General features: G+C 35.8%; 5 protein-coding genes across 5 annotated transcripts; 2 read left to right on the forward strand and 3 right to left on the reverse strand.

The window, feature by feature from the left end:
- Positions 1–270: 270 nt before the first annotated feature.
- LOC103858218 (light-inducible protein CPRF2) lies at positions 271–4,729 on the reverse strand. Its single transcript, XM_033275042.1, has one exon. The coding sequence runs from the start codon at positions 1,276–1,278 to the stop codon at positions 538–540; it is 741 nt and encodes a 246-aa protein (XP_033130933.1). The 5' UTR covers positions 1,279–4,729; the 3' UTR covers positions 271–537.
- Positions 4,730–4,976: 247 nt separating this feature from the next.
- On the reverse strand, positions 4,977–7,495 carry LOC103858313 (heptahelical transmembrane protein 4). Its single transcript, XM_009135682.3, has 4 exons — positions 7,082–7,495; positions 6,639–6,864; positions 6,308–6,560; positions 4,977–5,854 (listed from the first exon to the last, which is right to left on the reverse strand). Exons 2-4 carry the CDS (start codon positions 6,854–6,856, stop codon positions 5,201–5,203), a joined length of 1,125 nt encoding a protein of 374 aa, XP_009133930.1. The 5' UTR covers positions 6,857–6,864; positions 7,082–7,495; the 3' UTR covers positions 4,977–5,200.
- Positions 7,496–8,398: 903 nt separating this feature from the next.
- Positions 8,399–11,164, forward strand: LOC103858470 (probable amino-acid acetyltransferase NAGS2, chloroplastic). Its single transcript, XM_009135873.3, has 9 exons — positions 8,399–8,957; positions 9,041–9,128; positions 9,203–9,411; positions 9,493–9,644; positions 9,717–10,158; positions 10,234–10,331; positions 10,408–10,519; positions 10,587–10,746; positions 10,830–11,164. The coding sequence occupies exons 1-9, from the start codon at positions 8,592–8,594 to the stop codon at positions 11,045–11,047; spliced, it is 1,845 nt and encodes a 614-aa protein (XP_009134121.1). The 5' UTR covers positions 8,399–8,591; the 3' UTR covers positions 11,048–11,164.
- Positions 11,165–12,710: 1,546 nt separating this feature from the next.
- On the reverse strand, positions 12,711–16,036 carry LOC103858567 (protein SHORT-ROOT). Its single transcript, XM_009135984.3, has one exon. It carries the CDS (start codon positions 14,657–14,659, stop codon positions 13,058–13,060), a length of 1,602 nt encoding a protein of 533 aa, XP_009134232.2. The 5' UTR covers positions 14,660–16,036; the 3' UTR covers positions 12,711–13,057.
- A 1,267-nt stretch (positions 16,037–17,303) lies between these two features.
- LOC103858660 (BTB/POZ and TAZ domain-containing protein 5) lies at positions 17,304–22,348 on the forward strand. Its single transcript, XM_009136091.3, has 5 exons — positions 17,304–20,598; positions 20,729–20,995; positions 21,096–21,226; positions 21,328–21,634; positions 21,721–22,348. Exons 2-5 carry the CDS (start codon positions 20,756–20,758, stop codon positions 22,165–22,167), a joined length of 1,125 nt encoding a protein of 374 aa, XP_009134339.1. The 5' UTR covers positions 17,304–20,598; positions 20,729–20,755; the 3' UTR covers positions 22,168–22,348.
- Positions 22,349–22,981: the final 633 nt, after the last annotated feature.

Below are 22,981 nucleotides of genomic sequence, written 5' to 3' on the forward strand. Positions count from 1 at the left end.
TGGGCCGAGCTTACAGATCCAGCAGTCTTTGGGCCGATATGAGTAGTGTACTATTGGCAGATTGATTGTATCTATTTAGTGGTGATAAAATTTAATTAGCATTGGGAATTTGAGATGGCTTGTTGACAAAAAGAAAACCTTTTAAATTTTTATGTTGGCTGGTTCAATACTATAGCGCTTTATTAACTTAATAAAACAAATACAAGTAAATGATTACTTTAACATCGTGAGCCTCATTGGTATTGATGTCATGTTAATGCGCACAAAAGATGTCCACTAAGTACGAATAATATTATATCATTGCAATAATTTGATAACTCTTTGAGTTATTTACAATACCACGGTCCACGACCACTATATATTCCTACGATAGTGCAACAAAAAAAAAGTTTTTTCATTCTTCTCTCAGAGTTGCAAAATAGAAAGGAAAATTTGAAAACTTTCATTTTCTCTTCCTAAGCTTTCATATACATAGAGAGAGATATTTTTTTCTTTGATCTTAATGTTCTAGATTTTCAAAGCTTTTATTTACTTAAATCATATGATCGTAGATGGGTTTTGTTCATACATGATCATTCTCCTGTTATTGAGTTCCCACTGTTGTTGTTGTTGAAGTTGTCTGAGAATCAGAATCCGCCTCAACTCCGAGAATCTTAACCGGAGCATCTCTTGTTCCGTCACGAGCCTGTTATTGTCCGTGTTCACTTGTTGAAGGTGGTATATAACTAACCGGAGCCGGTTCCCGAGCTCACGGTTTTCCAGATCGAGCTGATTTACTTGGTTCCTTAAGTTATCAATGTGACTCTGTCTACGCATTCTTGACCGTCTCGCTGATTCCCGGTTTGACTCCATTCTCTTTCTTTTCCTCTCGTCGGTCATCTCCGGTTGAATCAGCTTATTCCGGTTATGCTTCTTCTCGCCCGGTTCAAAATTCGCGAGGGCTGTCCATTGTTTCGGGTCATCCGGGTCCGGTTTGTCTCCTTGAGTGCACAGTAGGCCCTGTGAACTGACGGTGTCCTCAAAACCGGGTTTGATGAAACCGGCACAAGATTCGTCAGAACCGGTTTTAATATCATCAAAACCAGAATTAGTTCTAACGAGACCAGAGTCGGATTCACCATAACAAGGGCTGGGAACGGCCGGTTCAATCAAAAATTGGTTCATGGAAAGGAGATCAAAGCAGTCCCCCTCCCAAGGAGTGAATCCGGTTTGGAAACCTGAAAAGTGATTAACCGTACCCGGTTCCAGGAAGGAAATTGCCGGTACAGTGGACAACATAATTGCTTATTTTTTTTCTAATAGAGAGATGAGTGATTAGCGGGGGAAAAGGGAAGAATTGCATTGTTGGAGGCTGATATTTATGGGCAAACAAAGAAGGGTATTTTAGTCATATGCAAATACTGTATATGACCGTATACCAACCGTATTAACAGCTTTTGAGTCATCTTGCACTATGGTGGGGTTAAAAACTTGCAGTTTTAATTTTTGGAGCCAACTTTTGTAAAAGCATAAAATATTTTGTGGGGCACCATTGCTCGTTTGAGGTCCATATAGCAATTATTTGTTTTATAGAAATTTTGAATTTTCAAATAAACCAAATATATGTAATAGCTTGGTGATGAAGATAACAATCCACATTTTACACGTTTTAATATCTACACAGACCTAATTTTAAATGACATTCTTTGTTTCATTTCTAGAAAAGGTGTACCTTTCAAATTGAAATTGAATACTTCGTCTGAATTTATTTGGGATTGATTATTGTGGCTCCAGTGGTCGGCAGGAAAAAATGTTGAACAAACACTTTAATTTAAAATATATATTCATTAATGAAAACATTACACAAGTAGTTCAATCCATTTATTTGATCATAATTCATTTTGATTTCTCTCTCTAATGAACAGTTTTTCACTGCATCCATGGGTTTATAATTACTTCAACATAAAAGGAATATTTATATACAAGATATTATCACAATCAACTTTTTTTCTTTCTTCAAATCCAGAAACCCCCTTATATTTGTTTTGTGAACGTATACTTGTTATGATACTGACAGCCACGATAGAGTTGGTTCTTTGGTGTTCCCTGTTTGTTTAGTCATCTTTCTTAAAGAAAAAGAAAAAAAAATCTTCTAGATTTCTTTTTACACGGGATGGACACCGAAGAGGGACTAGAATCATCATTTCAATCTACAAAAGAAAGAAAAAAAGTAGACAAAGAGTGGAGTAAAATTAATTAACCGAAAAGAAATAGAGAATCTAAGGAACACTTTCACATAAACTGAACCCAACATGGTGCTTTGCATGAGATATGAGACCAATACTTTATGTAAAGAACCCTATAAGGCTATATAACCTACGACACAAAAGTATATAGTTGCTTGCTATAAGGTAACATTGAATGATAAACCATCAATATGCCGATTCAAAGTATATAGAAATTTCGAGATTTTTAAGTTTAGTTGGTAATTCAGAAGAAATATTGAGAACAGAGAAATGTGAGAAGTTAACAATCTACCAATGTATATAGAAAATTTAGAGCTAGATTATTAGGTTTAGTTGATTCAATAGAAATATTGAGAACCCAAGAAAACCAAGATAATACATAAAGAGAATCAATAATTTTAACGCTGAATTGTTTTATGGTTAAAATGCTGCATATCATTTCATAATGTCACACACATGTATATATATTTATATATATTGCAGTAGCTTTTATTTAAGAACGTTCTAATTTCTGTTGTTTGTTGTAAGGCAAAAATAATTAACGAGGATGGAAATTTGTGCTTATTAGATCACACAATAAGTTTTTAGAAAAATTTAAGAAAAAAATCATTTACAAATTTATGATCAACATATGTTTTTAATTGTTGAACTATAACCATTTATTATAATTACATCAGAAAACTGACTAACTTTAATTAGCTCATTTAGGATTCAAAAGTATATGTGGAGCAACAGCCACATGCATTTCATACGTATATAATAAAGTATAAAAGACAACAAATACAAATATACTTTTCTAATTAGCCAGTCTCATGTTAGGTTCATGTGAAATCAAACTTTAGTGTCCAGTAAAAAGAGCTTCATATAATGGCTTTTTAATAATTCCAATTTAATTTTTTTTTAATTTAATTTATATCGAGATCGATGTTCGAGTGCAAAAATATAAATATATATCGATATACGATTATGTGAATCTGTACATTATATAAGTCTTTAGTTCGGTCTCATGTAAAATCAAACTTTAATGTCCCAATTTGATTTTTCACATATTAGCTTTTTCAAATAATAAAGCTTTAGAGATTAGCTTTTTCAACAATATCCCAATTTCATTTTTTATAGTATGAATCAACATTAATTACATTGCACATATACATATGTCGGCTATTATGTTGAGAAATGGGGTTATTTAATACAAACCTCTAAACTTAAAACCTCCCATCTACAATAATACTAGAAAACTATATACTCCCATCGATATTTCTTTGTATATTATTGGCATCTGGAAAATTTTATAAGTAGTTTCTTGGATATAATTCAAATAATGTACATGCGATATTGCGAATCATTCAGAATACATTATTCGTTACCCTTTCGTTAATCAACGAACTTCTCTTTTGCTCGAGGAAAAGATTTATCAGTTTCGATGCGTATATAGTCTGGATACGTACACCGCTTGTCTATATATGTTATAAGCCGACGGATACAGGTTAGGTCATATTTTATATAAAGTTTAATTAAATCTTTTATTAAAGTCGAGGGGCAGGCAAACACTTATTAAAGTAAGATCTATCTTTTATAGAATTATATCAAAATTTACGCATAGAAAGTTATTCACCACTACTGAAAATGAGCAATATAACGACAACTTTGTAAATTGGTACAAAACTTGATGTGTCGCTAAGTCATATTTGGAAATGGATGTTAACATGCAACACTCTTTCCCTTTAAATTGGAGTATTTGACAACATCTATTCTTTCTAAAAAAAAGTTAGTTGTAAATATATTACGTTTATAAATTTTAAATATATATCAATCAATTTTTTTATTTTATTTTTGCTTAAATCAATCTTACGGGTCGCTCTATTGCAACAAATTGTTTCTACATTACTATGAGAAGTTGTAACAGCAACTATTTCTGTTTTTAATGTTGTAGGTTTTTGTCGCCTTCCAACGTCAGCTTTATATCCAGAACACATATTTTTATTTTATGTGTGTGCGTGTTTACGTATGAGTTAATGGATGCAAAGCAACGTAATGAATCCACTAATTATGGCTTTTTAGAAATGTCTTTTTGCTTTCTCCGTCTGTGGTGGGTTGTTCGTTGAGATTTTGCGCGTCTCGTCATTTGGTACGTCATTAGGGTTCTCCTTGATTATAGCTCGTTTATTTTATACGAACAATGTGTTTCGTGTATGTCCATGCATGCATATGGTCAAATATTATTTATGCATATTGTTACGTGTCTACTGTTCTTTTGCTTTACAACTTTAAGATCGGCCGGTTTCTCGTGAGATCGTTTGAGATTTTTGTTTTCCATGTGTAGTTCCATCATTGGCCGAGAACAAACAAAATGAAATAGACCACCACCTGTGAATCTGTGATGTTTGAGTTCTTCATGGTGTGGCCTATATTGCATAGGGCCTTTATAATGGCAATTTTGACCCAAAATAAAACCCAAGGTTAGCTTTAACCTCACGTAACACATTAACATTTTGGGCCTTTCCAGCGATATCTCACGACAACCCGCCAATCTAGCACGATTAAAACCCCGTGTTGTTTAGACATTTTTTCAGACCCTTCAAACCTCTCCAAGATCCTCCCTCATGGACTTAAATCTATTTCTTCTTATTGCGATTCATTAAGGTTCTATATGGTGTAAAGCATTGAGTGAACCATCTAGTGTTAAGAGTTATGTCTTATCACAGCTATGCAATTTAGTAAGAGTTATGTGAACCATATGGTTCTAGATGATTTAGTAACATATCAATAAATATTTTTTCTTTTTACAAATTTCGAGAACTATGTCTATGCAATTTCATCTGATTTTGAACATGACCCGACCCTTTGTGTTGGGGTTAGGATCAAGGGCAAATTAAAAAAAAAAAGCATTTGGTTACACATAGACTTTACACAATCCAACTTTTTTTTCGTGAAGCTACAAAAAGAAAGATTCAAAACATCAAATCATCAAATCTTCAACATCCTTCAATGTCTCTCCACTTGAGATACACAAGCCCAGCTCTATAATGTGTAAACGCACCAGCAACCACCAAAACATGAAACAACTGATGACTATGTCCAGCTATATCAAACTTACCAGGCATCCACCTCTCAGGAATCCTAGTCGCATAAACCAAAGCTCCCAACCCATAAAGCAACCCCATCAAAACCTCATAACCCGTTGTGTGAAGCGCCTCAGGCTGGTCCCAAAAGATGATCAGCTTGTGAAGTATCGGAGCAGCTCCAGAGAATCCCATTCCAAAGAAAAGAGAGGCCCTCACAACGCGAAACTCAGGGCTTTGGAAGACTGGTAAGAGCGAGACGAGCACCGTGGAGATGCCTAAGATTGTTATGAATCCTAAGTAGAGGTTGCAGAAGAATGGATCACACATGAAGGAGTAGTAGACAGGTGGGTAGAAGGAAGTGGAGATCAGAGCTGCGATTCCAGCGTAGTCAAGCCTTAGCATTATGTAAGAGACACGCTCTGAGTGACAGGAGAGGAGGTGGCAGGTGCTGCTTGCTAATAGACAGAACATAGCACCCCCTAGGAAAGCATAAAAGGGCCAGCGAGTGATTGGCCTGAAGATTAGAGGAGCTATCATGTTTGCAAGATCTTCCTTCACAGAATGCTGCAAATGCAATTTACAAAGAAAGGATATTAATAGTTTAACTTTTTGAATACTAATATTTAAAATCCGTATCAGCATAATGTCCATTTAAACGCTATTATGCGTCCGAACCAATGTTTTAAAAGTCGCTAGGCCGTGGTTAACTGTCGTATAGAGGATTATTGTTTAGACAAGGAATCTAGGCTGATTTTTTTTAAAAGACAGTTAAAAAATCGTTTCACTCAACACTAGTCCAAACTATATAAATTCACATAAAACATTATATAACATAAAAAAGGTACCGTCAACTACCCTAAAAACATTATTATGTGTCCAAACTATATAAGTTCACATAAAACACTATATAACACGAAAACACCGGCTAAGCGGACGCCTACACCACATTTTAGAACACTGATGATATCATTTGCAATAAACAAGAGAGATTGTGTTTTTTTTAATTATTTTGATTACCAGGACACACATGTCAGTGTTGTTGCCATGAGAGAATCGTTCAGGGAGACAGTTATAGAGCAGCTCCATGACATGCCACTTAGAAGGACTAGAAGGAAGACGAGACATTAAATCAGAGTGAAGTTTGTGAAGATCCGTCTTCCTCAGGACATCAGGTAAACGGTGCTGAAGCGAGTGAAGATCCACAACGCTGGGGACTTTGGTAGCTGTGTATATAGTAAGCGCCAGAAACAGGAAAAACCCAATCAAGTGCCTGCAAAAGATCCCCCAAAAATTTCAAGATTCTCAACGTTTAAAGACAAGAAAGCTTTGCCTTTGATCCAATACTTACGTCCAGACGTTCAAGGTCTCGTTGTGGATAGTGAAGATGCTGAGGAGGATCTGTTTGATGGGCCACTCGGAACGGTAGTGGCCGAGGATGTACTCGTTGTCTCTGAGGTAAGCAGGCAATGCGTGATACTCCACGAGTTGGTACTTCACCTTCTGCCAGAGTCTCTTCCCTTTCGCATTGGGTTGTAAACGTTGCTTGATCTCTGCCTCGCCACCCATTTTTGTCTCTGAGATTAGATCAATTCAACCAAAAACAGATGTAAAATCTGATTCAAAGATGAATGCTTTATGCTAAAATCTTGAACTTTCCGAAGAAATAGGAGTTAAAATGTGGAGATTGAGCTGATTCAGAAGCGAAAGGATCGTGCTTTTGATTGAAAGAAGCTTTAATATAGAAAGGGCTTTAAGGAAATTGAGAGAAGGAATTAGAAGAAGAAGATTTACCTGAATCCAGAAGCGTGTTTCTTCGATTTCGCGGCGAGAGAGAAATCTTTTGATCACCACGAGCAAGAGAAGAGGGAGAAAGAATGAAAGTAAATAAAAATAGATTTTGAAGAGAGAAAGAGAGAGATTCTGTTAGGCGAGAAAACGAGAAAGATGGATGAAGACGAGACGACGATGGAAGCTCTGAAACCACAAAGCTATTATTATATTTCTGGTTTGACGATATTTTTATTTCTTTTCAAATTTGGACCACTAGTTTTTGTTTTTGTTTGCATATTATCGTGGGGCCCCTTTTATTTTCTGTTTGTTTTAGTCTGGTCCAAAGCAATTTAATTTCTGCGTTTTGCCGTACGAGGAATTTGGAAAACATCGAATTCGATTAACAAACAACTCGTACAATAATGTTTTTTTTTCCCTCTCTCTGGAGATTTTATAAGTTATGGTATTTGGCACGAAATTATAAACTACATGAAAACGCTAATCTAACACAAATCAACAACTAATCATGGCATCATGCAATGCTTTCTTTGAGTATTTGAAGGGAAAAGAGGGATTAATAGTGACTTCATTGCAACATACATAGTGAAGTGTTTCAGCAAAAAAAAAAAGCATACATAGTGAATTTGTCTATGTATGATTTTGCATAAATGAAAGACCTAACATGTCGCAATCACCGTAACGAAATATCTATTCTACCGTGCAGGAGTGAGTATCTTTAGGTGTCTCGTGGGAATATTATACACTTTTACTTGATTCGGATAACCGAGAGATATTCGTGTTCTCTCTCTCTGGCTTGTTATTTTCCACCTTTTAGTTTTATGTCGGTACGTAATCCCAAAATATATATACTGTGACGATTGTAACTTGACACAATGACACTCTTTAATCATGATTCACTTTGTTGCCCAAAAAAAAAAAAAAAAAAAATCATGATTCACTTTATATAAAAGTCATATCATGTTTGGTGTAAGGAAAGATAATGAGTAACAGTTTCAAAACATTCCTTAAAGCCCACTTTTTTGACACTTTAAATGGGTTTAGGGGGTTTATGCAATTTTAACATTCCTTAAAAGCCTACTATAGTGACACTTTTAAATGGGTTTAAGGGGATGTATTCAGTTTTGCCATTAAAACATTCCTTAAAGCCCACCTTGGTGACAATTCAAAAGGGTTTATGCACTTTTAACTTTAAAACATTCCTTGGTTCTACTTTAAATGGGTTTAGCCCAGTAGAGCACTCCAAAACATTCACTAAAAGCCCATTTTGACTTAAGATGCAGACCGAGACTGGTTATAGTGCAGGAGTGACCGGTTGAACCAACTTCGCATCATTTCATTAACCGGAATCGAACAACATTGACCCCACGTAAAGACACAAAACTCTCACGACCAGACATTTAAAAGAGTTTGGCAACTACCGCCGCCGCCATCTCCGACTATAGACCGCCGTCTCCTATCTGTTTAATTCTTTTTTTTTTTTTGAAAATTTAGTTGAATTTTCCTAAAGAGAATGAAGCGAGGAGCATCGTTAGGTTCTGCTGCTTCTTCAAACTTCTACGCTCCTTTCCAATTTCGCCAAACAAGAAGCGAACCTTCGTCTTTCAGACCCAACAATACGCTGAACCCTAGCAAAACCCGGTTTAGCTCTCCATGGTTTAAACCGGTTCGTTCTCTGGCGGCGAAATGCAATATGTACGAATACGCGGCGAATGCAGGCCGCGATGTGGTGGAGGCTGAGCATCCAGTAGACGACAAAGAGTTTGTGCGTTGGTTCCGTGAAGCTTGGCCTTATCTCTGGGCCCACCGTGGCTGCACCTTCGTCGTTGTTATCTCCGGCGAGATCATTAACGGCCCTTACTGTGATCCCATTTTAAAGGTTTCGTTTTTTTCTCAAACTCTCTTATGTTAAAGACGCGCACAAGGTGTTCGACGGTTTGTCTCAGTTAAAGCTCTGTGCAGGACATAGCGTTTCTTCATCATTTGGGAATAAGATTTGTGCTAGTCCCTGGAACTCAAGAGCAAATCGACCAGCTTTTGTCTGAGAGAGGTCAGAAATAGATAAACATTGCATCTAGTTTTGTTCAGTTAGGAGCCTAATAGTGGGTCATGGGTGAGTTGCAGGACGCGAGGCTACATATGTGGGACGTTACAGAGTAACGGATGAAGCATCTTTGCAGGCTGCCAAGGAAGCTGCTGGAGCAATATCAGTGATGCTCGAGGCCAAACTATCTCCTGGACCTTCCATTTGCAATATCCGTAGGCATGGTGATAGTAGTCGCTTACATGATATAGGTGTCAGGGTTGATACTGGTAACTTCTTTGCAGCAAAAGTGAGTTTTTTTCAACTCTCTTGATATTTTTCATTATATTCGGTTTCTATGACTGATTGTCTTGTTGTTGATGTGGTGCAGAGAAGAGGTGTTGTTGATGGTGTTGACTTTGGAGCCACAGGTGAAGTGAAGAAGATAGATGTAGATCGGATTTGTGAGAGGCTTGACGGTGGTTCTGTAGTTTTGTTGAGGAATCTGGGCCACTCGAGCTCCGGGGAAGTCTTGAATTGCAAGTATGCTCACTCTACTTAACCTTAAAAAGATTAGACTCTTTCTAGTATTGACGGATCTTTTACTTTTGGCAGTACCTATGAGGTTGCTACAGCTTGTGCATTAGCTATAGGAGCAGACAAGCTTATTTGCATAATGGACGGTCCAATACTTGATGAGAGTGGGCATCTGATTAGTTTCTTGACACTTCAAGAAGCAGATATGTTAGTGAGAAAACGGGCACAGCAAAGCGACATTGCTGCTAATTACGTAAAAGCAGTTGGAGATGGAAGCATCACTTACCACGAACCTCCTAACAACAACAACACCAACGGTAAGGATACTTATCCTCATAACGGGAGACCACCGTTTTGGGGAAACGGAAACCACACTCCAATCTTTCAGAACGGTGTTGGGTTTGAGAATGGGAACGGACTGTGGTCCGGTGAGCAAGGTTTTGCTATCGGTGGTGAGGAGAGGCTAAGCCGCTTAAATGGGTATCTCTCTGAGTTGGCTGCTGCTGCTTTTGTCTGCAGAGTGAGTGTTTAATGAAAAACATTGGTCTTGTTTCTTATTGGCCACCGTTTTAAGTGAAATCATTTGTTTTGAAAGGGTGGAGTCAAAAGAGTTCACTTGTTGGATGGGACTATAAGTGGAGTTCTGTTGCTCGAACTTTTCAAAAGAGATGGGATGGGGACTATGGTTGCTAGGTATACATACGCATTTGTTTTTAGGTCTTTCTCGTTCTTACAGTGTTGTTAAGTCTGTTATGTGCATTGTCCGCAGTGATGTGTACGAAGGAACCAGAGATGCCAAAGTGGATGATCTTGCAGGCATTAGACATATCATCAAACCCTTGGAGGAATCTGGGATTCTGGTTCGCAGAACCGATGAGGAGGTTTAAACCCTTTACCTATCTTCATTACATCTCAGTCTGTTGTTATTGATTTGATCTTTGAGTGCAGTTACTGCGAGCTTTGGAATCGTTTGTGGTTGTTGAAAGAGAAGGTCAGATCATCGCTTGTGCGGCTCTGTTTCCCTTCTTTGAAGACAAATGCGGAGAAGTTGCAGCGATTGCGGTTGCTTCAGATTGCCGCGGTCAAGGCCAAGGCGATAAACTGCTAGGTAAGTAAAACTAAACTAAACTAAACTTAAAGACGTTTCTATCAAGTAAACATCAATGAATCACAACGAATCTGTTTCTGCAGATTACATAGAGAAGAAAGCTTCGTCACTCGGGTTAGAGAAGCTGTTTCTGCTTACTACAAGAACAGCAGACTGGTTCGTGAGACGCGGGTTTCAAGAATGTTCAATCGAGGTGATACCAGAGACCAGAAGACAAAGAATCAACCTCTCTAGAAAATCAAAGTACTACATGAAGAAGTTACTACCTGATAGGAGTGGCATTTCAGTTCTGAGGATATAATGCAGAAAAAAAAACATATCAAGCAAGCAAAAGTAAAACTCTGAGCAATATTGTAAAAACACTTTCATATTGTTTGATTCTGAACTTATCATAAGAGTTACTTAATCGATTTTATCACTGACGAATTAGAAAAAATAAATAGTTTAAAATGATCCTCAAAACTAACCTTTACATCATGGGATTAAATTAAAGACATTCCTATGAAGTTAGGCAATTTTTAGTAGATGTGTTTAATGGTCAAGTCCGGGAACAAAATGGACCCAACAAGGTTTTGATTCGAGTTAAAGCAAAATGGGACAACCAGTTGATTTTTTATTGTATTAATCTGCTTTTTGCATGACTTTATAAACAAGAAAACAGACCAAAAGAAGCTACTAGCACATTAAAAAAAAAGGATTAGCTTAAAAAGCGAAGCTAAAAGATCGTACCAATACTAACATGGGGAGGCAAAAAACTTCATCAAAAGATGCAGGGAGAGAGAGTTCTAGTGAAACCAGCCACATATATCAAAAGCAGTTCCCACTACTTTTTCATATTTTTATTTTTTTTCTCAAATGCAAAAGCTATATATATATATATATATACACGTAAACATTCTGTATCAATGTGTAACTATTTATTTCAATTATTTACCTTTTATGTGCTGTTTTCTAAATAAAAACATGATGGGTAAGGGGGCAATAAACATTTTTAAGTGTATGCATGTGTAATCCATTGAGGACATAATATATGTGTGGATCAAATAGAAGACTTGTCCCTTTAACTCTTTTATAAAGCAAAAGATGAAGATGCATTATTAAAAAGCCAATAATATAAATAAATGGTATACGTTAAGAACGACAAATAAATAAGCCATGCCTTGCTGAGTAATTAATCATCATACATAGAATTAACGTTTGTTTTTTTGTTTGTTCAGTACATACCAGTCCCACGTATCAGAATGTGAACTGAGAGAATTGTTAATAGATAACACTAATTAACCATTACAATACTGTCATGTTGCCTAAACGTAACATTTCTTGCATTGCTTGAACTTAAATATATTAGCCGCTTGTCAACAGTATTTATAAAGTGATAGTTTCAGATTAGATATCATCAAAGTTCCAATGTGTTCTAAGAGCATCTCCAATGTATAACTTCATTTTTTCCTCCAAAATAGAGTAAAAGTAAAAATGGAGTAAAATTGCTCTAACCCTACTCCATTTTCTACTCCATAATGGAGTGATGAACAAACAAAAAATAGATTACTCCATTTATGGAGTAAATTTCATTATGGAGTGAGATATGGAGTTGAGTTGGAGCATTCCTTACTCCATATTCACTTTTACTCTATTTTAGAGGAAAAAATAGAATAGGGATGGAGATGACCTAAGTTTGTTTATAGTTATGAATAGTCAGCTAATACAATTTCAGAAGCGTGCATGCCATTATAGGTACATTCACGAGATTCCACCGAAGAGATTCCTCAACCAAACTAGCTGTGGAATCTCTTCACAAGAACCAGAATGAAGTGAAGTAAAATCGCCTCTCTTTAATCAACAAAGCTAATTTGAAGTACTGCTGTTTGTCTTATACGTTCTATCCATTATGAATTCCAGTTAACTGAATCATTCAATGTAACACAGTAACCAATATCAAAGATTCACGTATTAAAAAGGAAAAATTCAGGATATAGTGTATGAAAAATAACTTCATCATAAAGGAAAATACAAAATTATATTCTTTCACATAAACCAAACTAATCACAAAATTTAATCCAAAGTAGAAAGCAAAACAACATATATTAAAAATAAAACAAAAATCACGAATTTGTAAATCCTTGAAACCCTCCACCTCAATGATCATAACTTAATTAGTTATATTCCAAAAGCAATTTTCAAATTATGAACGCATTATCATTAATAGTAAACTCTCAATCTTTAAACCCATCATCAACCATCACCATACGTGTGAAACTATCTCAACCAACAAGCGCGCGTGTGCAAATATATCAAATAAAAACCAACCCTATTACGTTGGCCGCCACGCACTAGCCCAAACCACCGGCTGATCTCTCCAACAAAGGAATATTCCGGTGGCATCAGAGCACGGTACCATCGACCAGACTCCTTCTTTATACCTCCTCAACAAAGCTCTGACGTCATCCGCCACTTCATCACTATACCCCACTGCCCCAAACCCTCCGTTCCTCATCCTCCTCGACCACTTCCTCGCCGTCTCTCTCCTCTCCGTCGAACCCGACGGCTCACAGGCAATCAAATCAACTATCGCACGTCCCGCCACACGTTCAAGCATCAACCTCTCGTTGCTCGTCCTCGGAAAACTCTCTTCCAACGACTCGAAGCAAACCCTAAACCAACGCAGACATTCTCCAAAAGATCTCAAGAACTCATCGTCAAAGCCTAGTTCTTCTCCGACAAGGTCAGCTTCTTCTTCGACCACGGTCACAATCCTCGGCCTTAACCGTCGGAAATTGGATATCACAGCGTCTCTAGGGTTTCCACGAGGCATGATCCCATGCATGGCGCCTACGCAGTTGATGGCCAAGACCTCGTCTGATTTAACATCGAGCTCGATGAGATCAAATTCGGACAAATCTCCAACGTGGTGAATAATGTTAAATTTAAAAGGAACTCCCATGAGCCTAGCGAACTTCTCCATGCGGTTTCCTAGCTCTTTCATCATCCGATGCGACGCCGTTTGATCGTTGACATATTTATTAGCGACCACTACTGTGGTTAGCCTTAGGTGTGGCGTATCGTCTGACCTCGTGGCTAAAGCTTCTAGAAGCGTTGGCCATTGAGTACAAAACGTCGAGCTTATGTCAACTATGTGGATCTTTGCCTCTCCGTCTACTGCTTCCAAGATCGCTCCATTTGCCGCCACGTGTCCAAACGTGGCCCACGGGCTAACCTCTTGGAACTTGAGCACGGTCTTGCGCGTTGACTCGAAGGAGCAAGTCTTCTCTGTGGATGCAGCGGTGACCATGGTTCGGTAGCATCGTTCGCCTGAACCGGTCATGCGGTTGAAGAGAGCTTGGAGGAAGTAAGAAGCGAGTTTCTGCTCGGTATCTCCGTATGGTGAAGAGAGCTCGTTGAGCGTCCAGAGTATTTGTTGCGCACGTGCGGTGTCTTTGTCGGAGAAGGCACGTGCGGCTTCGAGGAGGATCGAGTCTGCCCATTTGGCATTGGATGAGAAGTCGAAGGAAGGAGGAGTTTGAGGGATGGAGAAAGCGGAAGGGTCATTGTGGTGGCCGGAGGAGGAGTACGGTGAGGCCAAGGCAGCTGCTGCGGCGGTGGAGGGAGGGGTTGATGAGGTGGCGGGATGGTATTGGGCGGGAGTAGTGAAAGGAGAGTAGTAGCTATTAGGGTTGTTGTTGTGATGATGGTTGTGATGAGAGGAAGAAGAGGAAAGGTCTTCTTCATCCATGAATAAGTTGTAGCATTCTTCAACAAGGTCGTTTGGTGGGAAGTTGTTGTGGTTGTAGTGATAAGCAGTTTGTGGAGAGCCACTAGTGGTGGTAGAGGTTCTGCTTAACGAAGATTGATTTGTAATGATGCTATCGGATTGTTGCTGTTGTTGGAGACTGACTAACCTAAAGAGAGTATCCATTTTCTCTCTTTTAATATGAATAAGAAAATGAATAGAGGACAGACAAGAGAGATGGGAGACCCACAATATCTAAGATTTAATACTTTGTTATGTATATTGCATCAGCATCATGTGTGTTGTTTATATATTTCATTTTCTTTCCTTTTGTTTCGGTGGGAGTGGGTGAATCTTTGATGAAGATGAGTTGTAGGGAATGGGTTTGGTGGTCTTTGTGAGTTTTATAATTGGTACTAGTAAGTTAAAAGAAAGAATGGAGCATGAAAAGAGGATATTTCTGCATCGAATTGTTGTCCCATGTTTATCTTTTGGACTGAATAGATTGTTTGAATCTAATTGGGGTTAGTGAAGACATAATTAGAGAGAGGAGAGATGAGTCTTATTAAAACAATATTCTTTAACTCTTTTTGGCTAATCAAGAATGTTCTTTTTTTGTTTTTACTATAGCCCTAACTGATGATCAATCAAATTAAGCATGGACATAACAATCCTACTAGTTTCACAGTTTACATTCTACAGAAAATATTTTGTTATTTATAACTTTATAGTGGTTCTACGATTTACCACTTCTTCAATCTTGTCATAATATATAACTTATATATTATTTAGTTACATGGGAATGGATTAGTTAGATAGTTTGGAGGTTTCATTAAGTATAAAAAAGTTCTGACAAAAAGAAAATAAGAAAAATTAAAGAATAGTTTCAAAATAAAGAAGAAAAAGATAAGAAGGTCGATATCATGTAATGGCTTCAGTGGGTTTCGCTTTCCTTCTTTTTCACATCGATCCACCCGAGTAACCTCTCCTCTTATTTCTTCTACTACAATACATCTCTCTCATGCAACATTGTATTTACGTGGATCATTCATCACGCATATACATGTATGATGTATCTGAATATGTGATTCTGGATACCTAGAAAAATTGAAAACGACGTACTTGTTGAACAGTTATATAACACAGCGAAAATATCCCAAAGGCGTATATAAGAAGGCTGTTTGCTTATATATAGGCCAAATACATGAAACCAAAGTTGTTCAAGTACTATCGTAAGTGGTGTAAAATAGAAAAAAAAAAAAGACTTTTATACATCCTAAATCAGCAGAACAAGAGAAGTTTTTTTTTTTTTGGAACACTAATTAATTTCAAATTACCGAACCAATCCAAATACAAACTCTTTTAGAAAAATTAGACAATCTACGATAAGTTACACATAAATATCAACAATATGTCATGTACAAAACCACTATTTTAATTTTGATATATTTACGTAGTAGTTTCATACATAAATATTTTTTTAGTCGTAGACGTAGACATATTTTCTTAGAACGTTTGGAATCGTTATATCGACCCACATAACTCTTCTTATAAAGTATATATAACAGTTAACATAAAGATCAACAAGACAATATAATACTTTGATCAAAAAAAAAAAGAAAGACAATATAATACTTTTGAAATACTATAATAACCACCATTTGAAATACTTTTGGCCTTTATATTGGGGGGGGGGGGGGGGGGGGGGGGGGCGACTGGGAGGCTTCATGAAACATTTTGCATAATACAGTATACTATAAGATTTCCTGGTTTACATACATGGTTAGAGAATTTACATAGAGACATGTGAATATATAATGTTTATAGGTGTGAGTGAGTGGGAGCAGGCGTGAAGAAAAGCTGACGGCGTGCATCAACATCATCAAAGCTCCACATTTTCTTTGCCTCCTAACCTCTCTCCATTCACTGCCACCACTTTTTTTTCCTTTTCTCTCTTCTTCTTCGTCTATACCTTCTTTACTGATATTTTAGATTTTCTCATTTCATTCGTACTTTATTTTGTTGTTCACATTAACCCGTAAGAAACCAACCCATGTGTCATATTCCATTCCCTTTTATAAACAAAATGGTGTAATTATTATCTCAGGAATCTAGGGCATGCTTCTTTGTTTTCTTCTCCTTCAATCTTATTGTTCTAATTAAAAACAATCTCCACTGAGTCATACCATATTTGTATAGATTCTGTATGTACCTTTCAATTTCCTCTCTTTGAATTTCCCACCTGATGGTTTTATTATTATTAGCTATATCCTTTTCATATTTTTGTGTGTTTTGTTCATTTTATACATATATGTTCATTGGTTTATTTTATGCATATGCAAAACAGCGAACCCCTAATTAGCCAACGGCACTTAATGCATAGCTCATCATGATTTTCTCGTTTGTCTCGATACAAAGCAACAAAGAATTATTGTCTTCCCCAAGCTCATGCCCTTTGTTGAATTTCGTTTAAAATCCCAAGTCTCAACTCTAGAACTGGATCATTTGACTGATACGTACCACTACAAACGGAAGAAATCATCAGTTTGAAAAATTCTTAACGGAATTGAATAGAAAAAAATACTCTCTCCGTTTTTTAATATAAGTCGTTTTAGAGAAAAAATTTTGTTCCAAATTATATGTCGTTTTCGGTTTTCTATGTAAAATTTATTAATAATTAATGTTGTATAACCAATGGTAATATATCTTCTATTTTTCTATTGGTTGAATTGTGGTTAGGTAAATAATTAATGATGTTTTTGTTTATAAAATATAAGAAATTAATGGTTTTCTTAATCTACGTGCATAGCTGTAAAACGACTTATATTAAAAAACGGAGGGAGTATTTGCTATTAAGAAAAGTCGTGATATTAACCCTTTTTTGGTTAATGAGTAACGATATCACATAGCTAATTGATTAGTTAGTAAAAAATCACATGCTCGCGAATCCTGATACTCTTCCGTATATTATCAAATAAAGCTATGTGACAAAACTTCTGACTAAGTCAGATGTATATGCCATGTCGCCTAGTTAAAATTCTGGACCAATAAATGAACAAAGCTATCAAGTATACTATAAATGTACAAGAATAGATTAGTGTGTAGGCTACACACAATGTCGTAGATATACCTGTCACGAGTCATCACCTCACCTCTCGTAGATCAAGCTCTCTTGAGTTTCTTCTACAATTATTAGAAGGAACCCCACATTCTGCATCGTTGTCCCTTTATTCGAAGCCTATCGTATTTTGCAGTTTAGTTTCCTATATCATTTCTCGAAATCTGTTCTTGCCTTCTAGGAAAAGTCTCATCCTCATCCTGAAGATCCAGCTTTCGGTTATGTGCCAGTGTATCTTATGCATTTGTTTTTGAGTTGGTAAATGACACCAACCGACATGGCAAAAATAACTTATGCACACCCTATGTCTATCAGCATATAAAACATGTTTATGCACTAATAATTTTTTTGTTATACATATATACACGCTAAGATATAGCGGAGTACTATACATCATTTTGCATTGTCAGTGCTTAATTTTATGATTTTTAAGATGTTTTTTTCTTCTTTTAATATGGTTTAAATTCATGCTTTGTTTAACTATTTTGTCATCGTTCAGTAAGGCATAGACAAAAAAATAACATGTAGGTCTCCCATCAATCACATAAAGGTAAAAAGGGACTTTTGGGTAATCAATTTCGTACCAAATAGATCTATATATTGAAACAATATATAACAAATGATGTAGAAAGATTAACTCAATCAACCTAACTCGAAAAGTTAATTTTGACATTCCCACTGAAAATGTATATAAGTGACACCAGGTAATGTTTTTCTTCAGTTCTAAGTTCTAAACATATACCAAATAATAATCATCAGTCAATGACAGAATGTTTTAGTTGAGTTGGTTTCTCTTTTTTTTTTTTTTTGAGTTGGTTTACGCGAATTAGAGAAGCAAATATGTACCAGAGCCCGTAATCTGTAAGGCCTTAAAGACCAATATAGAATTAGGCCGTATGAGCAAAGATCACAGACACATATAGACGATGAAGGAAAACTTATATATATACAGTAAGAAAGCCCACTTAAAGCCTTCACAATGGAAGTAAATACCCTTTAAAGGCCGACGAAGGACCTAAAATCCGCTCACGATTTCTTTTTAAATGAAATCTTCGAGAGAGTCATAAACATGACTAGGATATGACACTTTAATTATTATAATATTGATTGAATCTTAAATTATAGTATGGTTTAGTTTAATAAAACAACCAGGTTTATGTTATGGAGCTGCTGACATCGAACATTGTATATTTAAATATATTTGAACGGTTCACATTTACCAGTATTATTCTAATTGAATGGGCGAGACTTAATTATATATCCTTACCAATCAAGATCTTCAGCGTATTATCCAGAATGAAACATGTTATCCAACTTCCTATCCTCTCTCAGTGCTAAGTTTTGATCATGTTTATATCGATGTCATGAAGCTCACATCTTTGTAAATAAATACAAGTATATAAAATTGGCAAGAAACAAGGGAAAATAGGTATTTAATTCCCGAAATATTTGAAATCGGCAGTTTTAATATCCAAGTTTTGCTTGCGCATATTTATTTTTCATTGTATTGTTGATGTACTTCACGATTATATCACCTTTTAGATGATTTTTAAACTAATTCCAGTTTAAGATTTATAATTTGAACTAATATACAAGATACTAATCCTGGAAAATGATTTTTTGTTTTTGTTTTTCAGAGCATATAAGATAATATAATTACATTTGCATTGTATTGATGTTGTACAATATATGATTGTCTAGTAGAGATAAGTACATATGATTGTCTAAAGTAAATATAAGTACATATGATTGTATAAAGTAGAGATCCAATGTACAACATATAATTGTATAAACAATATGGAATAATCCATAAATGGTTTTATAAACATGAAGTAAATTAACAATACGAACAATACAATGCAACTATAATTATTTGTATTATTTTATATGTCATTATTAAAATCTCAAAAATCAAAAGATAAAAATCTTGTATGTTGGTTAAATCTAATTTAAGAATATTTTAAATTAAATCATGATTTTCTAAAAAAGAATATTGTCTTTAATTCCTAAGTATTTTCAATTGACAAATTAAATACTCAAGTATTATATGCGCATATTTATTTTCTAATTAATCATTGACTGTGCAAAATTATATTAGAATATTAAACTGTTAAAAAGTTGACGGAAACAATTATTTTATGTTTATAAATTAATGGTTGATTGTTTCGTTCTTAATTTTGTGCAGTCAACTATTTGTTGTCAAATAAATATACGCGAGTAATACTTGAATATTAAAACTGTGTATTTAAAATATTTTGGAAATTAAATGCCCATTTTTCCAAGAAACAACACAATGTATGAAATGATTTTTTCGGTCATATATGAATGATTTAGTCAACAAACAATTAAAGGTTTACTTTTTATCCTGAAAAAGAACGTGTCATTAACAAAATGAAAAATGAAAAGTTCAACCTTGAAGATGATTAAATTTAAGAAAACACAGGTGTACCTTTCCAAGTAAGTAGTCGCCAACCATTATGATGCAATTTTGGATTTTTGTTTTCCTTTTAATTATTTTAAAAATACTTGGATATAATGTTTAGACAGAGAGGAAATAAATTAAATATTCAAAAATAAAAGTAAAAATGGATATAATTTTCAAAAGTGAGTGATACAGAAAAGGTCATCCTACGTGGATGTGAATCAGCAAATAGTTATCCCTTCTCTATTTGTAACTAGATCAGCTGGGTGGGACCTAATTTCGACGTGTTACACAGTTCACATTCCCGAGTTTCCACCATTAAATATACTATTTTCATTAATTTTATCCGACCAAGATAGGATTATAAATTGGTCTTTGCCATTACTTCCTTTCCTCTCCGATTTCTCATTCTTTCCTTCTTTTTTTCTATCTGCGATAGATTTAGAAATTCAAAAACATAAAAGAATCATAGATTAGTTGTGAATATAGAAGAAAATCATTCTTTTTTTATTTTCTTCGAATCTGATCTGCAAGTGAAGCTACACAAATTAACTTACCAATATCAGAATTCAATTACAAAATCTTGTAAGTCCTCGTGTTATTTTTCTTCTTATATAGATTTATCAATCTGTTTCTATAGATCCTAATTTTGTTTGTTATTAGTTTTTAATTGAGTAACGTATCTGAATCAGATTTCTTCTATAACTTGTTACAGAAGAAAAACAAATTAATAGAAAAAGATATGGAGAACATGGACGTTATCTCACCGGAAAACGCCTCAGGGCCACCATCACCACCTCCTCCTCCCGTAAGGTCAAACTCCGGTACGATGTGGAAGAAGTCAACGCTACAAAAATGCAATATCTTTGCTTCTAAAGCTACAAGAGATGCATGGGATCGTATGTTTGACGAAGCTCATGGAGCTGATGTTTTGATTCATACGGATGATAATGGCTTGATCTACGCGCATTCTAACGTCATCGTAAGTTCTTTAGACATGTTTTAATCGAATAATTGAAATATGAAACATTTTAATATTGAATATTCATCTAATAAAGCATATGTTATAATCTATTAATCAGGGAATGGCTTCAGATGTTATCAGAGGACTGATGAAGCAAGATAAGAGAAACTCCCGACGCAAATCAATCTCAATCCTCGGAGTTCCTCACGACGCTGTTCGCGTTTTCATTCGCTTCTTATACTCTTCTTGGTAAATATATCTTAATCACCATAACATCTTTGGTTATAATATTTTTAAAAAAATCTTTGATTATATAACAATACTTAAACCCCTTTTGGTTTCATGCGCAGCTACGAGAAACAAGACATGGAAGATTTCGCAATGCATCTTCTCGTACTATCACACGTCTACGTGGTTCCGCATCTTAAACGAGTATGCGAGTCGCACTTCGAAAACACTTTGCTCAACGAAGGGAACGTGATTGATGTGTTTCAGCTAGCTCTTCTCTGTGACGCTCCTCGTCTCGGTCTTCTCTGTCACAGAATGATACTCAAGAGCTTTGAAGAAGTCTCTACTTCTCAAGGATGGATAGCGATGAAACAAAGCCACCCTAGTCTTCACAAAGAGCTTGTACGCTCTGTCTCTTACGAGCTTAACGTAAGTAAAACCAATTCTTGGAGTTTAAGACTTGTTCTTGTTCTTTCACAGTTTCCTGATTTAGTTATGTATTTTTGTGTGTTCAGAACTTGAAGCAAAGAAACAGGAAACAGAAAGAGATACAGACATACACTCAGCTGTACGATGCAATGGAAGCTTTTGTTCACATATGTAGAGATGGATGCAGAGAGATTGGTCCAACAAAGATCGAAAACCCGCACGTGTCTTGCGGGTTTCAAGCGTGCAACGGTTTGGAGATGTTGTTGAAACATTTGGCGGTATGTAAACTGAGATCAATCCCTGGTGGTTGCAGCCGTTGTAAAAGAATGTGGCAGCTTCTTGAGCTTCACTCGCGTATCTGCGTAGACTCGGAGCAATGCAAAGTCCCTCTTTGCAGTAGCTTCAAGGAGAGGATGAAGAAACAAAGCAGGAAAGATGAGAAGAGATGGAAACTTTTGGTGAAGAATGTTTTGAGCACCAAGAGAATTGGAGGATCTCCTTTCTTTTTGCAAGCAATTGATGTTACTATGTGACATTATTATTTCATTTCATAATAGAGTTAGAGATTGCATATATGTAATATACCATAGGTAGCAGATTCTTTGTAAAGAGAGAGAAATTTTGAGATTCAAACAATCTCCACTCTCTAGTTACATCACAAACCTCGTTTAAAAAGAGTGTATTTGATCATAATACCATAAGTGTTTTGGAGTTCTTGTGACTATTAGAGACAAAGTCTCATGGTAATTGTAAAAGATCTTTAGTAATATATAAGATAGATGAATCAATCCATCTATCACCAATAGGTTTTAACTTGGAAGTCCATCGAGCTTAACATGTTATCAGAGCCCGATCTATGCAGTCCAACCCGATCCACATCTATTCAGCCTAAAGTTGACCCTCGATCTTTGTCCGAACATTCCAAAATTAATGCTCAAAGAGCCATCATCTCAGGGGGCGTATCAAAGATAAAGTTTCTCACATTAGTAATTGGAAGAGATTTTTAGTAATATATAAAATAGATGAACTAATCCATCTATTACCAATTAGTTTTGGGTTGGAAGCTCACCAAACTTAACAGTGATATGCTTATGAACTTCCCTAAATATCTCAATTCTGCTTCTCCGAATGCCTATATGACTAAGTCTTCTTCTTCCACTAACAAGAAGCATTGGAGGAAACAGAAGCAATAAGAATAAGGAAGCTAATAACAATAATATGAAGATAGTCATTTTACTTTAAAAAAAATTCAAATAACCTTCTATGATTCTCCATTAACATAATAGTTTTGCAATGAATATTGTCCAAAATTGCTCCGCAAGACCTTTACTCATCATGTTTTAAAAG

Source organism: Brassica rapa, chromosome A01 (assembly GCF_000309985.2).
Source record: "Brassica rapa cultivar Chiifu-401-42 chromosome A01, CAAS_Brap_v3.01, whole genome shotgun sequence".
Taxonomy (NCBI): Eukaryota; Viridiplantae; Streptophyta; class Magnoliopsida; order Brassicales; family Brassicaceae; genus Brassica; species Brassica rapa.

Bases quoted from the DNA above. Each gene is read 5' to 3' on its own strand.
- LOC103858470 (XM_009135873.3), top strand. From the start codon at position 8,592: ATGAAGCGAGGAGCATCGTTAGGTTCTGCTGCTTCTTCAAACTTCTAC. The intron at 8,958-9,040 runs GTTTCGTTTTTT...AGCTCTGTGCAG, and splicing joins ACTGTGATCCCATTTTAAAG to GACATAGCGTTTCTTCATCA. The intron at 10,747-10,829 runs GTAAGTAAAACT...CTGTTTCTGCAG, and splicing joins CCAAGGCGATAAACTGCTAG to ATTACATAGAGAAGAAAGCT.
- LOC103858313 (XM_009135682.3), bottom strand. From the start codon at position 6,856: ATGGGTGGCGAGGCAGAGATCAAGCAACGTTTACAACCCAATGCGAAA. The intron at 6,561-6,638 runs GTAAGTATTGGA...GATCTTTTGCAG, and splicing joins GAGACCTTGAACGTCTGGAC to GCACTTGATTGGGTTTTTCC. The intron at 5,855-6,307 runs GTAATCAAAATA...TTGCATTTGCAG, and splicing joins ACACTGACATGTGTGTCCTG to CATTCTGTGAAGGAAGATCT.
- LOC103858218 (XM_033275042.1), bottom strand. From the start codon at position 1,278: ATGTTGTCCACTGTACCGGCAATTTCCTTCCTGGAACCGGGTACGGTT.
- LOC103858567 (XM_009135984.3), bottom strand. From the start codon at position 14,659: ATGGATACTCTCTTTAGGTTAGTCAGTCTCCAACAACAGCAACAATCC.
- LOC103858660 (XM_009136091.3), top strand. From the start codon at position 20,756: ATGGAGAACATGGACGTTATCTCACCGGAAAACGCCTCAGGGCCACCA. The intron at 20,996-21,095 runs GTAAGTTCTTTA...TCTATTAATCAG, and splicing joins ACGCGCATTCTAACGTCATC to GGAATGGCTTCAGATGTTAT. The intron at 21,635-21,720 runs GTAAGTAAAACC...TTGTGTGTTCAG, and splicing joins CTGTCTCTTACGAGCTTAAC to AACTTGAAGCAAAGAAACAG.